Source organism: Mus caroli, unplaced genomic scaffold (genome assembly GCF_978045245.1).
Source record: "Mus caroli unplaced genomic scaffold, Mus_caroli_1 scaffold_5, whole genome shotgun sequence".
Taxonomy (NCBI): domain Eukaryota; kingdom Metazoa; phylum Chordata; class Mammalia; order Rodentia; family Muridae; genus Mus; species Mus caroli.
Window position 1 is genome coordinate 153391505 of NW_028227260.1, and position 15274 is coordinate 153406778.

The 15274-nt window shown below is 41.4% G+C and overlaps 1 protein-coding gene across 1 annotated transcript; it reads left to right on the forward strand.

Annotated features, from left to right (window-relative positions):
• The first annotated feature begins 13164 nt into the window (after positions 1 to 13164).
• LOC110288224 (spindlin-2-like) lies at positions 13165 to 14931 on the forward strand. Its single transcript, XM_085837802.1, has 2 exons — positions 13165 to 13459; positions 14106 to 14931. The coding sequence occupies exon 2, from the start codon at positions 14163 to 14165 to the stop codon at positions 14871 to 14873; it is 711 nt and encodes a 236-aa protein (XP_085693928.1). The 5' UTR covers positions 13165 to 13459; positions 14106 to 14162; the 3' UTR covers positions 14874 to 14931.
• The last annotated feature ends 343 nt before the right edge of the window (positions 14932 to 15274 follow it).

The window sequence follows — 15274 nt, forward strand, 5'->3', positions numbered from 1 at the left end:
AAGAACCCAGATGCCCCTCAACAGAGGAATGGATACAGAAAATGTGGTACATTTACACAATGGAGTACTACTCAGCTATTAAAAAGAATGAATTTATGAAATTCCTAGGCAAATGGATGGACCTGGAGGGCATCATCCTGAGTGAGGTAACCCAATCACAAAAGAACTCACATGATATGTACTCACTGATATGTGGATATTAGTCCAGAAACTTAGAATACCCAATATATAAGATACAATCTGCCAAACACAAAAACTTAAGAAGAACAAAAATCAAAATGTGGACACTTTTCCCCTTGTTAGAATTGGGAACCAAACACCCATGGAAGGATTTACAGAGAAAATATTTGGAGCTGAGACAAAGGATGGACCATCTAGGTACTGCTATACCCGAGGATCCATCCCATAATCAGCCTCCAAACGCTGACACCATTGCATACACTAGCAAGATTTTGCTGAAAGGACCCAGATATAGCTGTCTCTTGTGAGACAATGCTGGGGCCTAGCAAACACAGAAGTGGATGCTCACAGTCAGCTATTGGATGGATTACAGGGCCCCAAATGGAGGAGCTAGAGAAAGTACCCAAGGAGCTAAAGGGATCTGCAATCCTATAGCTGGAATAACAATATGAACTAACCGGTATCCCCCTGAATCTCGTGTCTCTAGCTGCATATATATCAGAAGATGGCCTAGTTGGCCATCATTGGAAAGAGAGGCCCATTGGTCTTGCAAACTTTATATGCCTCAATACAGGGGAACACCAGGGCCTAAAATTGGGATGGGGGGGAACGGATTTGGGAGAGGGCATGGGCCACTTTTGGGATAGCACTGGAAATGTAAATGAAGAAAATACCTACTTAAAAAAAAAAAAAAGAAGTATAAAGCCCTGGACTGTTGTGGCATGTTCCTTTAATCCCAGTACTTGGGAGTTAGAGGCAGGCAGATTTCTGAGTTCGAAGCCAGCCTGGTGTGCAGAGTGAGTTCCAGGACAGCCAGGGCTACCCAGAGAAACCCTGTCTCGAAAAACAAACAAACAAAAAACAAACAAAACAAACAAATACAACAACAACAAAAAAGAAGTATAAGGCATTCCATGATTCTAGAAAACAACTGAATAAAAATTCTACTCCTAATATGATTCAAGGAAGCCCAAGTTCCTTCCAAACTGTCACCCAAACTTGGCATTGTCAAGTACATGAAAATGCCAGAACTCTGACATTCTAGTAAAGGAAGTTGCATGCATTGGGTAGATCTAATCCTTGAGAGACCTGTATATTGCAGGCATCAAAGGTGGGGGAATAGAGTCCTGTTAGTGTTGGCATCAGGATATCCCAAACATATGACATCACATAGGCAACAGTGTGACCTGCGACCTGCAGAATGGTTGCCAAGACTGTAGGCACTATATTCCCAGCATCAACTTCCCTCACAACCCACTTTACCTGCCTTATGTCATTCTCCATATAAATAAGGAGAAAAAGAGAACACCCATCCTTACTCTTTCTTCCCCTTTTCTCTTTCTGCCACTACCTTCTCTCTCTCCCCAATAAAACCTCTTTCACATGGAAAGGTCTTGGCCTAGTGTGCTGTTGAGCCATGTCCCGCAATTCTAACACATCAATAAGCCCTTTGAAATTAAAGTTACAGACAGTGGGCATAGAGATAAGGGATTTCATAGTTTTACCCCTGTGTTTTGGTTTTCGGTTTTCCTTTGACCTGCTTTTCCCCCCATTATCACCCCATTACTTCCTTTTGGAGTAGCAATGTACATTCTGTGTCACTATCTGTTGGAAATGTGTAATTTGCTTTCTGATTATAGAGTGGATTACAATTAAGTGACAGTTTTTAGTCTCAGAGGAGACTTAGGACTTTTAAACTACTCTGGTGACTTGTGAAGTTGGACCAAATGAATTTTGCACTGTGATATGGCCATGACCTCATGAGGGTAAGGGATTGGAATATGATAGTTTGAATAAGAAGTGTCCCCTATCAGGATGGGGTATTTGAATAGTTAGTGGTGAGGTTTGGGTAGGTTTAGAAGGTGTGATCTTGCTGAAGGAAGTATATCACTGGAGTTGGGCTATGAGAGTTTAAAGCCTATGGCAATTTCCAGTTCATTCTTCCTTTCTCATGTTTACAGTTGAAAATATGACCTCTGTTTACTGTTTCAGTCAACATGACTATCTGCTTTACTGCCTCATCCATAATGATGCACTCTTCTCTCTCTGATATACAGCAACATAAAAGTAATGGAAACAGGAGGGAATAATTAACACTAAAGACCTTTTGAAAAAGTCATATGGAAACCTACTGGTATGGAAGCTTCCCCAAATATGAACACACACACACACCAAACAACTTCTTGAGTTACTCTGTAACAGAATGACCATGCCCATATTAGCCAACACATAGGCACATAGGCCAACAAATAAAATACCCATGCCAAAAATGAGTTAGTTCTTTTTCAGTTGCTGTCAAGTGAATTTGTATAGATTATCAATCATTACTGGCTATGGCCTATGCTGGCTGTTATTCTACAGAAACTGACATTGAGACCCTATTGTGAAGATACCACATGCTCAAGTCACAGAACAAGGAGAAATCAAGCTGGTACTTACATGGAAGTTTCAGCCCTACTGGCTAGCTTTCATAATTCTGAGAAGCGCTATGGATACTACCATAGGAGAGAAGTAAACATCTCTCATACCCAGCTGTGAACCTACTGTCCTAACAAGACAAGTCCACTGGTGTGAAGAGCTTTTGGGGGCTTCTTCCAGAAACTTGGTGCCAGGACAAAAGAAGTAAACTCAAGGTGAGAATCTGACTTTGGGCCAGGACTCAGGAAATAGGCACAGATTAAGAACATTTACATTTGAGTTTATGCAAAGCTCAGAGCAGGCTCAGCAGAGATGTGTGAGGCATTCCTTTTGTCTTGGTCATCCTGACTAGACCCTAGAAAGGTGTTTACAGAATTTTGTTTGTTGCCTTGCTTTTTCCTTGACCCTGAACTGATCTTATTATTGTGCATGTACTTAAAGTGGTATAAAAGCAGATTGGAAAAAGTAATCAACCAGCTTCAGCCTTAGAACTGGCTGGCGGGCTGGGGTCATGCTGCAGTGTTGTCTAATTGTCTGGGTTTTTTTTTTTTTTTTCTTTTTAATCCTTGCTCATGCCCTGGGATACCTGTTGACTGACTGAACTGGCTTGGTCACACTGGTCCAATAATGGTACATTTGTCACAGGAACACCGGTTTTTTATGAGAGTTAAGACCTGCTCCATGAATGAGAAAAAAAAATAAATGAAAAGGAAAGGATATGATTGTTCTTGGAATAGTGGAGGAGAAAGTTTATGGTAGATAAGTGGACTAGCACAGCCAGAAACACACAAACACATCTGGGAGAGTTCATAGTGGTCATGACCTTGAACTATGTAGGAAGAAAGGGAAGGGGAAGGGAAAAGGGGAACCAAGTAAAGCAGTCTGGAAGCCAGAAGTACAAAGGAGCAAAAAGGGCAGAGAGGCAGAGACAAGAGAGAGGAGCAGAGAGAGTAGATAGCCAAAATGTCTGGATTATATAGGAAAGATCCTTTGGGGGGAAGGGCAGACCCTGGGCTAGAAAGGTCAGGGTAGAGAGGGAAGTATGCCAGCCATACCCTGTTACAGGAAGGAACTGAGTGATGCTTTGAGAACCTGGAGGCCAGGACTGCTTTGATGTTAAATTAGGCACCTCAGATGCTGGTTCCAGCTTTTAAACTTAACCTATTTGCTACCTATACCTGACACCATTATTAGGGCATGAAGTTGTGACCAGAGCTGTAAGATTCCAGGGAGCATTAGCTTACCAGGGACCCCCTGAGTGAACCACGTGGAGCTGGGATTGATGCAAAAAGCAAGAGGAATTTATTGTTCCAGTGCACTGGGGTAGTCCCAGACCCGAAGGAGAGGTAGAGACACCCATTACCCATTTGATGAGTTTTTATATGATTTCCAGGAGCAGAATAGAGCATCAGCAACTAAGCACAATGATTGGGGGAAGAGTGCACCCTTAAAACTGATCAGTCTTTTAAGGAATGAGGTGACAAGGACTTTCCTTGTCTGAAGATGGGGAACAGTCAGTCTTGCACAATGTGTCCCCACTCACAGGTTATTTCCAGTCCTGTGATCTGAGAAATGTTAATTAGCCTTTCTGTTCTGGAGGGGCAAGTGTTTCTTGGCCTTCCCAAAGTTCCTAAGCTGATCTTTTCAGAGTCATAGGTCTTAGTGGAGAACATAATATAATTACTCCGCTAACTGGACCTAGTATTCAACAAGTCCTAAAGGCGTAATAGTTACATGCATAGATTAGTGCATCTCTAAGCCTTCATTGAAAAAGCTTCCTTTTTCAAATGAAGATTATAAACAAAAAGAACCCCAATTGGTCAAAATGCAGAGAACAAAGGGCTAATGAATGCTCAGTCATAAATAGGACACCAAAATCACATATCCTCCTTGGGGAACATCGTAAAATCATGAGTGGTGTCAAACACCTCTAATCCCAGTTTCTAGGAGGCAGAGGTAAGATGATTCCCCTTCAGGCATAATATACAGGGGGAAAATAATCAGGGTGAGATAAGAAAGAAATTTTGGCTCAGACGAATTTTATTATAACTGGTGCTGGACAAGACTTCTAGAGTCTGGCTCAGGTCATTTTATTTTATCCATATTTAAGCATAGCACAATTTGGGGGGAAAAGTATTCAGATAACAATTAACTCCATCCCAAGTGCACAGCAATTTAAGCCATGCTTACATTGAGATTCTTTACAAAGTACATCTGGCTTCTTTCACAAGAATGGGTACTGTTGCCTGAGAAATAGCACAGGTGATTTAGGGTCTAGGATGACTGAAGTAAACATGCCTGTGGATTTTGGGACTGGCCTGGCCCTAAGATAACATGGAAGTCACTTAGGCTTTATCCATAACAATGACTTTTATGACCTAAAAGCAGTGTTCATGATTTAGGGGGGAAAGGTCAAAGATATCTAAGATAAGTAAATTCTAAAGTTAAGGACAATGCCTGTTTCACCAGGCAGCAAAAGCTCACCAGGTTGTAAAATTACATCATTGCTTGCATTCCAGGAAGAACTGCTTCATACTTCATTTCATTGAAAATGAGGTAAGCTGTGTGCTTAACTTTCCTAGCTACTCCAGTGCTTATCTGTGTGCACAAGGCCTGACCTCAAGGGACAGGTAGGCAAATCTCTTTGAGACCAACCTCAAACATGATGAGTTCTTGGACAGCCAAAACATAGTGAGATGCCATCTAAAACAACAACAGCAACAAGATTTTTTAAAAAGTATGGAGGCACCAGGCATGGTGGTGCAGTCCTTTAATCCCAGCACTCGGGAGGCAGAGGCAGGCAGATTTCTGAGTTTGAGGCCAGCCTGGTCTACAAAGTGAGTTCCAGAACAGCCAGGGCTATACAGAGAAACCCTGTCTCGAAAATCCAAAAAGAAAAAAAGAAAGAAAGAAAGAAAAAAAGACAGACAGACAGACAGAAAGAAAGAAAGAAAGAAAGAAAGAAAGAAAGAAAGAAGAAAGAAAGAAAGAAAGAAAAGAAATTGGAACAGACTAGATGTCTATTAGTGGATGAACAGATACTGAAAAATATGGTATATTCACACAACAGAATACTATTCAACTGTTAAGAAAAGTAAAATTAAAAAACCTCAGCTAAATATATGGAGTTAGAAACATCCATCCTATGTAAGATAACCCACTCAGGAAGAGGAACATTACATATTTTCTTTATGTGTGGATGCTAGCTTTTAAACTTTTGATAAGTGTGTTCCATTCAGAATAGTTTTGGAAGTCAAGTAGGTAGTAAGGGACAAGAGGGGAAGAGTGGATCTTTCAAGGATGTAGTGTTATCCTTGAAATTATACTGGAAAATTATACTGGGATGATTAAATTGGAAGAAAGATGGCAGGGCAAGGTAGATGCTGGAATATGGAGCACAATAAAAAGCAGTAAAGTCCTTTTGATAAGACATAGCAAAACATACTTCTATAGAAGTTTCATAAAATTTATACATTTATAAAAAGGATTTAAATAGGATTTAACTTATTTTTTTTAATTGGTTATTTTCTTTATTTACATTTTAAATGTTATCCCATTTAACAGTTTCCCCTCCATAAACCCCCTATCCCTTCCCCCCTCCCACTGCTTCTTCTATGAGAGTGCTCCTCCACCCACCCACCCACTCCCATCTCACTGCCCTAGCATTCCCCTATGCTAGGGCATCAAGCCTTCACAGGACCAAGAGCCTCTTCTCCCATCACCTTATAATGGGAAATATAATGACGCAAATGCTACCAAATAAAATCTCCAGTAGCAGGAATGAATTATAGTTGTTGAGTCATTGGCCAAAGTTACTAAAAGTCAACACAGTTTACTTTGATATATAACAGTAAAAAACCTATATGTAATTAGAACAATAATCTACTTTCTTTTTCATTTGCTAGAATCTCAGGAGAAATCTGCAGTGTTCTTTATTTCACCTCCTATCATGTTCAACAATATTAATTTCCTAGTATGAATTCTTCCAAATCCTATTCTATGATATTAGAAGCAATATCCACTTAAAATATACATAGAGATATTTTGAATTTTTCCATATTTTAACATGTGAGATTATAGTATATACATTAGTTTATAACTACAAATTGACAAAATAGCTGTAAACCATCTTCCTTGTACCTATATATTATATAGTTCACAGTATGTACCACAATCTATTCAACTATTCTTTTGTAGAATATTATCATTTTTTGTTCAGCTATTTTGCTATTATAACCAATGTTGATATAACAAGTGAATGCAATCTAATATTGACACGTCTAACTCCATTGATTGTCAGAGATGATGTGGCATATTTGGTACTCTCTCTTGCTACTGAATTCATACATTTTGAATTTACCTGAAGGAACATGAAGTATGTTATCCAATAATGTGGAGTACTATCCTTTAAGACAGTGAAAATTCAGGTGGGAGTGGGTGGGTGGGTGGGTGGGATAACACCCTCACAGAAGCAGAGGGAGGGGGATGGGATAGGGGATTTTCAGGGGGGAAACCAGGAAAGGAGATAACATTTGAAATGTAAATAAAGAAAATATCCAAGAAAAAAATATCTATATATAAAAAAAGACTGTGAAAATTCTTCCTTGTCTAGTACTCTGTTTAATATTAATATTCTTCTACAAAATAATTCTCTGTGGATGTGTGCAGAGACTTGATGTGCCAGGGTGGGGGGATACCCAGGGGTCCCCACCAGCTCAGAGGAGAAAGGGAGGGGGAATGGGAAAAAGAATCGTGGGAGGGGGTAATGGGGAGGGGGCAGTGAGCAAGGTGTAAAGTGAATAAATAAAAAAAAATAGAAAACTTCTCTTGTATCAAAAAGAAATTATTTAAAAATTATAGAAAATTTGAAAAATGATGTAAATAATACTCTAATATGAGCCAGGCCTAAGTACACACCTTTATTCCCCGCACTCAGACAGCAGCAGCAGGTGGACCTCTGTGAATCTGAGGCCAGCCTAGTAGTCTACACAGTGAGTTCCATGACAGCCACAGCTACACAGTGAGACCCTGTCTCAAAACAAAATAAGCAAACAAACAGAAAAACTAAGGTTGTTTCCTTTTAAGTTCCTATAGGTGTAGATGGCAATGATTTTGATTTCAGTTGTAATGGAAACATACAAAATTTCCTACTGAGTAGAACTGGTCATTATAAACATTTTGTAATACATTAGGTTTTTGTTGTTGTTCTCTTTTATATTTAGTTTTTTGTTTGTTTGCAATTTTTTTTTTGAGACAGGGTCTCACTACGTAGCTTAGGCTGTCCTGAAACACACTATGTAGACCAATCAGACCTCGAACTCACTGCCTGCTTCTGCCTTCCTAGTGCTGAGATTAAAGGTGTGTTCCACATTTGACTAATTGTTGTAATTATTTGCTTTTTTTTTTAATCTAATGGTCTCTAATTCAGAGAGGCTTCTATGACCTTAATGAGGAGTAAGGGTTACACTTATCTGTGGAGATAAGGACAAATACTTGCAATGTAGTTAGGGATTATGCTGGTTTAGTAAAATGACAGTTGTAGGTTTTCCTCCAAGATCCATGACATCACTAGCTCTGAGCAGATGACTAGGTTTCCAGTACTAGTCATAATTTCCCTCTTGCAGAAAGATTATAATAGTCAGAGAAGCAGGGACTTTTATGAGATGGTGTCTTCTAGTAATGTCAGAAGCTACTACACCCATATAAAGTCTAGAGTACAACCAATTTAAGCTATCCCCTACGAGTTTACACAAAAATGAGACTCAGACTATGATTATTTAGTTTGGCATTGGCAATTACTGGGGGATCAAACTAATCTACTAATTGCTGGCCTAGCTACTTCCCTAGCAATGGTCCACCATTTTGCATGGTTATAATGGGTGCACTCTGGAAAGGCACAGCCCCAGAGACTTCATCCCAGTATTGCTCCTCACTGCTGATGTGCCTTTCCTGCCACTATTACATAGCCTAATAGTTCCTGGGCATCAGCCCACCCTATTGGGCAAATTTCCTGCAGGTCAACATGAAAATGAACTTCATGAATTTAGATGAATTCATGAATTTATAGAATTCCTGATTTGAGTCAAATCATTTTCGGAAGAAAATTTAAGGAGATGATTTTAGTTGTTTTGCCAGAAAGATGTAATAAAGTTAGAATAAAGAATAGAATCTGTTCCCTTTTCATAGAATAGTTCATAAAGGCTGAATAATAAGGAATGCAATGAACTTTTATAAGTTGCACTGAGAAGTAAACTTAGGACAGACTCCTGATCAAGGAAAAACATTCATTCTAGGTCAGATCCAAGGAGGAAGTCACAGGTGTGCATTATGATATAGCAAGGCCACATGAATTTATAATGAGAATATAGAATGAAATTTTGAACTTATTATTGATATCCTTCTGTAACTCCTCTTATATCTATATTATTTAGTATTTTATCTATGAGGTAATTTTCTAACAAACATTGTTCTGAGAAGGTATAAAAAGGTTGAGAGAAAGAAAAGTGTGGCTATTGAGGCTTTGCTCCATCCACCGAATGTATATATGTTTGTCTATATGTATGTATGTGCATATATACGTATATGGGTAGGTAGGTAGGTATATGTGTGCATATAAGGAATGTATATACACTTGTGAAGTTGTTGAAACAGGTAGCTGGGCCCAGCTATTGTGTGTGTATGCCCGCCCCCCCTTTTCGTTTCCTTTGTGAAATTGCCAAAACTCATCAGCTTTTGGCCCCAGAATAGCAAGAAAGAGTTTAATTGCCAGAAGCCATCAGTTTCTGGCCCTCAGAACATGAAAGAGAGTTACAAGCCCAGAGGTTGTGTCCCACCTCAATACCTGACACTATGGAGGCTGTCCCCCAGCAGGCAGACAATAATTATCTAGCCTGGAGAAAACGGCATTAGTGTTGAAAGGACAATATAACCCCACTTGTCCCCATTTGAGGACCTCATTTGTCTCCATTTTGAGGACCAGGCCTGATTTCAAAAAAGGCCATAAAGCACCAGCTTCAAAAATAGACCATAGTAAGTCCCAGAAGCTTAGGTCAGAAGACACCAGCTCTAGGAACAGACCATAAAATCCAGAACAAGATCATCAAACCCTCTCATGCACTGGGCAGTCCTAGTTCATCAAATGATTGAATGATCATGGCATAGGAATGTAGAACACTCATTACCTGTAACCACACCCCCCCCCAGCAACCACTAATGAAATTTTAGATTACCTAATTCTTCTAGAGAGTTCCCCAGTTCCCTGTAAGAAGGCCTGAATGCCTTTATGTGGGGGTTGCCATTTCAAAGAATTGTTAACCCCCAAACGCTGGTTGTTTCTACAGAATAAAGCTCTTTGTTTTTGCATACTATCTGAGCCTGGGGTCTACCTCCAGTGATTTTTGGACCCTTATAGTATTAAGATGCTTTTCCTCATTTTTATTTGTATGTGTGGATGTGAGAGAAGTGGGAACACTTGTGCCTTACCATAACTGAGGAGGTCAGAGGACAACTTGCAAGCTTCCTTCTCCCCTTCCAGCACAGAGGTCACAGGGAGGGAACTGAGGCAAGTGGCTTTAGTTACTGAACTACTTCACCAGGCCATTAAATCTAAGAGGTGAGCAAGAATTTCATGGATGCTAATTCCCTAAGGAACTGCATCCATTGTAAAGGGAAATACTTAAAGAGAAAATACCAGAATAAGCTTATGATTTATTTTTTAAATGACAGTTTAAGGCCCAGGTAGCCCTCTTTCACTGTGGGTTAGGATTCTAAGGGTAATCGTCTCAGGTGTAAATTTTAGATATAATCTATCTAAATATGACTTATGGCATATCGATTGATTGGCTGCTATGTTATGAAGACAGAATAAACACACTCTTATATTGCCTTGGATATAGACTGCTTTTACAAAAGTAAGTAGGTTAATATTCTCTTATACATTAAATGTTGAATCAAAATGATCATGCTTCTTTTAATATTTGGTCATTGTTTTCATTGTCTTAAAAGTAGTTGTGCAGTTAAAGTAAATAGCTTGTGCCGGGCGTGGTGGCGCACACCTTTGATCCCAGCACTTGAGAGGCAGAAGCAGGCAGATTCTGAGTTCGAGGCCAGCCTGGTCTACAGAGTGAGTTTCAGGACAGCCAGGGCTATACAGAGAAACTCTGTGTCGAAAAACCAAAAAAAAAAAAAAAAAAAAAAATTAAGTAGCTTGTGTTTCAGATACCATGTGACAGAGGCAAGCAGATCTCTGAGTTCAAGGCTAGCCTGGGACAGAGCAAGTTCCAAGTAAACAACAGCTTCGGTCCAGGCTTGGTGGTAGATACCTTTAATCTGGGCCATACCTTTTGCTGGAGGTCTACATAAGGACAATGGAAGAAGGAAGGCTTCTTTCCTCTCTGCCTGCTTGCACTTGCCAGCACATTTGTTGGAACATACTTCTTCAGGATTCCAGTCTATACAGACCAGCTGAAAGAGCTAGCCTCATGGGACTGAGCAACTACTAGATTCTTGGACTTCCTATTCACAGCGGCACATTGTTGGGTTAATAGGACAGCAGACTGTAAATATTCCAATTATTTTCCTTATCTATAGAGACATCCAATAAGTTCGGTGATTCTAGAGAACTCTGACTAATACAGGCTGGCTGACAGTTTAGGAGGTTTAGTTCTTTATTGTCATGGTTGGGGAATGCAGGCAGACATGGTGCTGGAAAAAGAGAGAAGAGATGCCACAGCAGAAAAGGTTTGAGAGCCACTAAAGCCTGGCTTGACCTTCTGAGACCTCAACCCATCTTCAGTAACATGCTTCCTCCATCGTGGCAACACCTACTTCAACAAGGCAACACCTCTTAATAGTTCCACTCCCTGTGAGCCTATGGGAGTATATGGGAAAGGTTTTCTTTCAGACCACCATACTATCAGTACATCCTAAATATTTATTCATAGGGCTTTGGATCAGATTACTGGCTATTTGCTGTGTTTGATTTTGCTATATCATACATTTGTTTGTTTGTTTGTTTTGTTGTTGTTGTTTTTTCGAGACAGGGTTTTTCTGTGTAGTCCTGGCTGTCCTGGAACTCACTCTGTAGACCAGGCTGGCCTCAAACTCAGAAATCTGCCTGCCTCTGCCTCCCAAGTGTTGGGATTAAAGGCGTGGACCACCACGCCCAGCTCATATCATACATTTTTAATGAACCAAATATGAACTCAGGAACAGATTTATGACAATTTAATAAAATAGTAAACTATTACTCCAATATTTGTTAAGTAGACCTAGTTTTAGTTCACAAAATAAAAATTGATTATTTTTCCCCTCAGAATTTAAGGCATTTCACAAAGATTTAAATTCTGATGAATATTTTATTACTAGCTCCTGTGGAACTATTCTTCTAAAACTCAGAGACTCCAGGTCCATCCATTTGCCTAGAAAGGACCCTGATATAGCTGTCTCTTGTGAGGCTTTTCTTGAGCCTAGCAAACATAGAAGTGGATGCTCACAATCAGCTATTGGATGGATCACAGGGCCCCCAATGGAGAAGCTAGAGAAAGTACGCAAGGAGCTAAAGGGATCTGCAACCCTATAGGTGGAACAACAATAACTAACCAGTACGGTCATGCAAACTTTATATGCCTCAGTACAGGGGAATGTCAGGGCCAAGAAGTGGGACTGGGGGGGGGGGGCAGTGGTGGGGAGGGAATGGGGAACTTTTGGGATAGCATTGGAAATGTAAATGAAGAAAATAACTAATAAAAAAAAGGAAAAAAAAACAACCTCAGAGACTGAGAGAAAGCTACATTCACTGCAAAATCAAATTTTACACATCAAAGACAGTAATACAATTAAATAAGCAATAATCATGTATTAGATAAAAAAGAAAAACTAGCTTTAAATTATGTAATGTCCTCAGAAAACACCAACAGGAAAGGGGGAAATGAAATTATTTTAATATTAAGCTGTGAGGCCTAGGAGCTAAAGGATAAGATTGAAATTGATTTTGTTCTATATGTCAGTCTTAAGAAATTTACATAGCTATAACCACAGTTCTTTTTCAATAGAGTAAAGCCTTAAAGAAGGGGAGGGGGTGGGGCGAAAACCCCATCCAATTGAAAGATCAGGGAAAGGTCAGTAAAAATTAGGTTGAGACTAGGTCAAAATGGCAAACAAAGTGCTAGCACATTTCTCCCTTCAAAGTTTCTCCAATGGAAAGAAAAGAGAATTCGGGTACACAGAACAATTTTATCAGTGTATTGGGGGACTAGGGGTGTTGTGTTTTTAAAACAAATTCCTGAAAGATGAAAAGCAGATGAAAGGGTCACTGAAAGGATTTAAACTAAAGAAATGAACCAAAGGATATAAATATCGCAGAAAAAATGGAGGATTCCGGGCCAGGTTAGAAAACGGTTTTGCAAAGACCATGGAGCCAGAACGAATTGATCACCCTGAGTTCTGTTCTAGTGGAACAGAACTTTAAAACAGTGGGAGGGGATAGGTAGTAGGGAGGGGACTCTTTGCAAGCAGGAAGCTGCTCTGGGGGGGGGGGGGGGAAGGGGAGGGAACTATTATAGCTGAAGCCTTTGGCTGAATCTCAAGGTGGCAAAGGATCTTGGCCTCCAGAGAGCTAAGCTGAAGGACCCGGGAGCACACCAGCAGCACCAGGACACCAGCAACAGTCACTTCACCAGCCCAGTAACCGGCTCACACAACTCTTGCCTCCGGCGGCAGGAAGATCTTCCCTTCTCACCTCTGGCGAGCAATCCCTGGGCTGGACTCCTTCGCCTCTCCTCCGGCTTTTAGCAGAAGTGGCCACAAGGTGTCCGGAACCCCTCTGGCAGCCACTATCTCTAGCAGCAGGACGCTAGAAAAGGCAAGCTAAAAGGTGGACGTCCTGGAGCGGCGGTGGTGGGGGTGGTGGGGGATGGGACGGAGCCCCGCAGGAGAAACAAAGTAGCAATGGGAACCCCCGCCCAGGGGAAGACAAAGGGGAAGGGGGGGATCTGCAGTGAGCAGCAGGAACTGGAAATGTCCTTCAGAGCCAGACTGAGGTTCTGGAAAGAACTAGGTGGAGCCCTGAGGTGGGTACCTGGAAGCAGCTAGGGAAAGCAGAGGGGACTAGGAGCAGCAGGCAGGGAAGCTCAGGACACTGAAGGAGAGGCACTTCCAAACCGATTTGCAACTATCCTATGGGGGCAGGGCGCTGGAGTCAGCAGAGCACCTAGTCTCTGGGAACAGAACAACCAGTCACTGAGGAGAGTCTCTTGTTCCCCTGTTGGGGGATTCCTGATTCTATTGGACACCAGCCACCCCTTCTCCTCTCTCTAGTTCCTTCACAGGGGCGCTAGGGAACGCCAGAGACAGCACCACAGAACCAGGTGCCAGGACAGGTTTCAAGCTTCATCCTCAGGTTCTTGGCAACAGCAGTTAGGGATCAGCAAAAAGCATGGAGGCACACACTGGGAAAAGTTCATCATTTACCCCCATAGTGAACTGTCTCTCCCCCTTTCACACTGCAGCCTTGGAGCCCTCCAGGATCCAGGAAGCAGAAGGACAGCAAAGCTGAATAACAGGACATGGAAAGTTCAAAACTGACCAAGAAAAGAGCTGGTCGGAAGAGGCAGAGATGCAGATCTCCAGCCCTGCCCCAAAGGAACATCGTGGGCTGCAGAATTTCTCATGAGTGGAAAGAAGGAGATGAGCCGATCACACAATGGAAAGGGACTGTACTGGATCAGGTGCCAGTAAACCCCTCCCTGTACCTGGTGAAATATGATGGGATTGACTGTGTGTATGGGCTGGAACTTCACACAGATAAGAGGGTATTGTCCCTAAAAGTTCTTTCTGACAAGGTGGCATCATCCCGAGTCACCGATGCCAGCCTTGCTGATGCCATAATTGGCAAAGCAGTGAAACATATATTTGAGGGTGAGCATGGCTCTAAGGACGAGTGGAGGGGGATGGTCCTGGGCCAAGCGCCTATCTTGGATAGCAACTTTTATATTACTTATGAGAGAGATCCCGTATTATACATGTACCAGCTTCTGGATGATTATAAAGAGGGTGACCTCCGTATTATGGAGGCGTTCAGTGATCCCCCTCCTTTAGACATCGACCTGGAGCTTGTGGATGGCCTGGTAGGAAAAGACGTGGAATACACCAAAGATGACGGCTCCAGGAGGGTCGGAATGGTCATTCACCAGGTTGAAGCCAAGCCTACTGTATACTTCATCAAGTTTGAAGATGATTTCCATATCTATGTCTACGACCTGGTAAAACACTGCTAACCATTTGTTACTGCATTATCACAACTGTAGAAATAAAGTTAATTTCTTTGGAATTAAAGTTGAAGTTGTAATTTCCAGATGGGCTCAGGTTGCTGATCTTGAGTGTGTCCTCGGCTCAATGCAGGAATACCAGTTGTCTTGAAGAATGCAGGCTTCTGTGGGTATGGCATGCTATCTGAAGCACTTTGCTGGGTGTTTGGTGGGTGGAAAAGGGATGGATGGAACAGCTGTCATTTCATCCTGTGAGAAAAGTGAGCTAGTATCATAAGCAGTCATCTAAAAATGGAATGGGACTTATCTGATCTGGTCTTGGTGGGGAGAGGAGAAGGACCTGGAGATGGGTTGTGGAGGAGGGGACAGAAGGAGATGACTGCCCAGAGAGAGGTGGAAGGAAGCCAAAG

Excerpts from the sequence above, each read along its gene's own strand:
- LOC110288224 (XM_085837802.1), top strand. The coding sequence starts at position 14,163 with ATGGAAAGTTCAAAACTGACCAAGAAAAGAGCTGGTCGGAAGAGGCAG.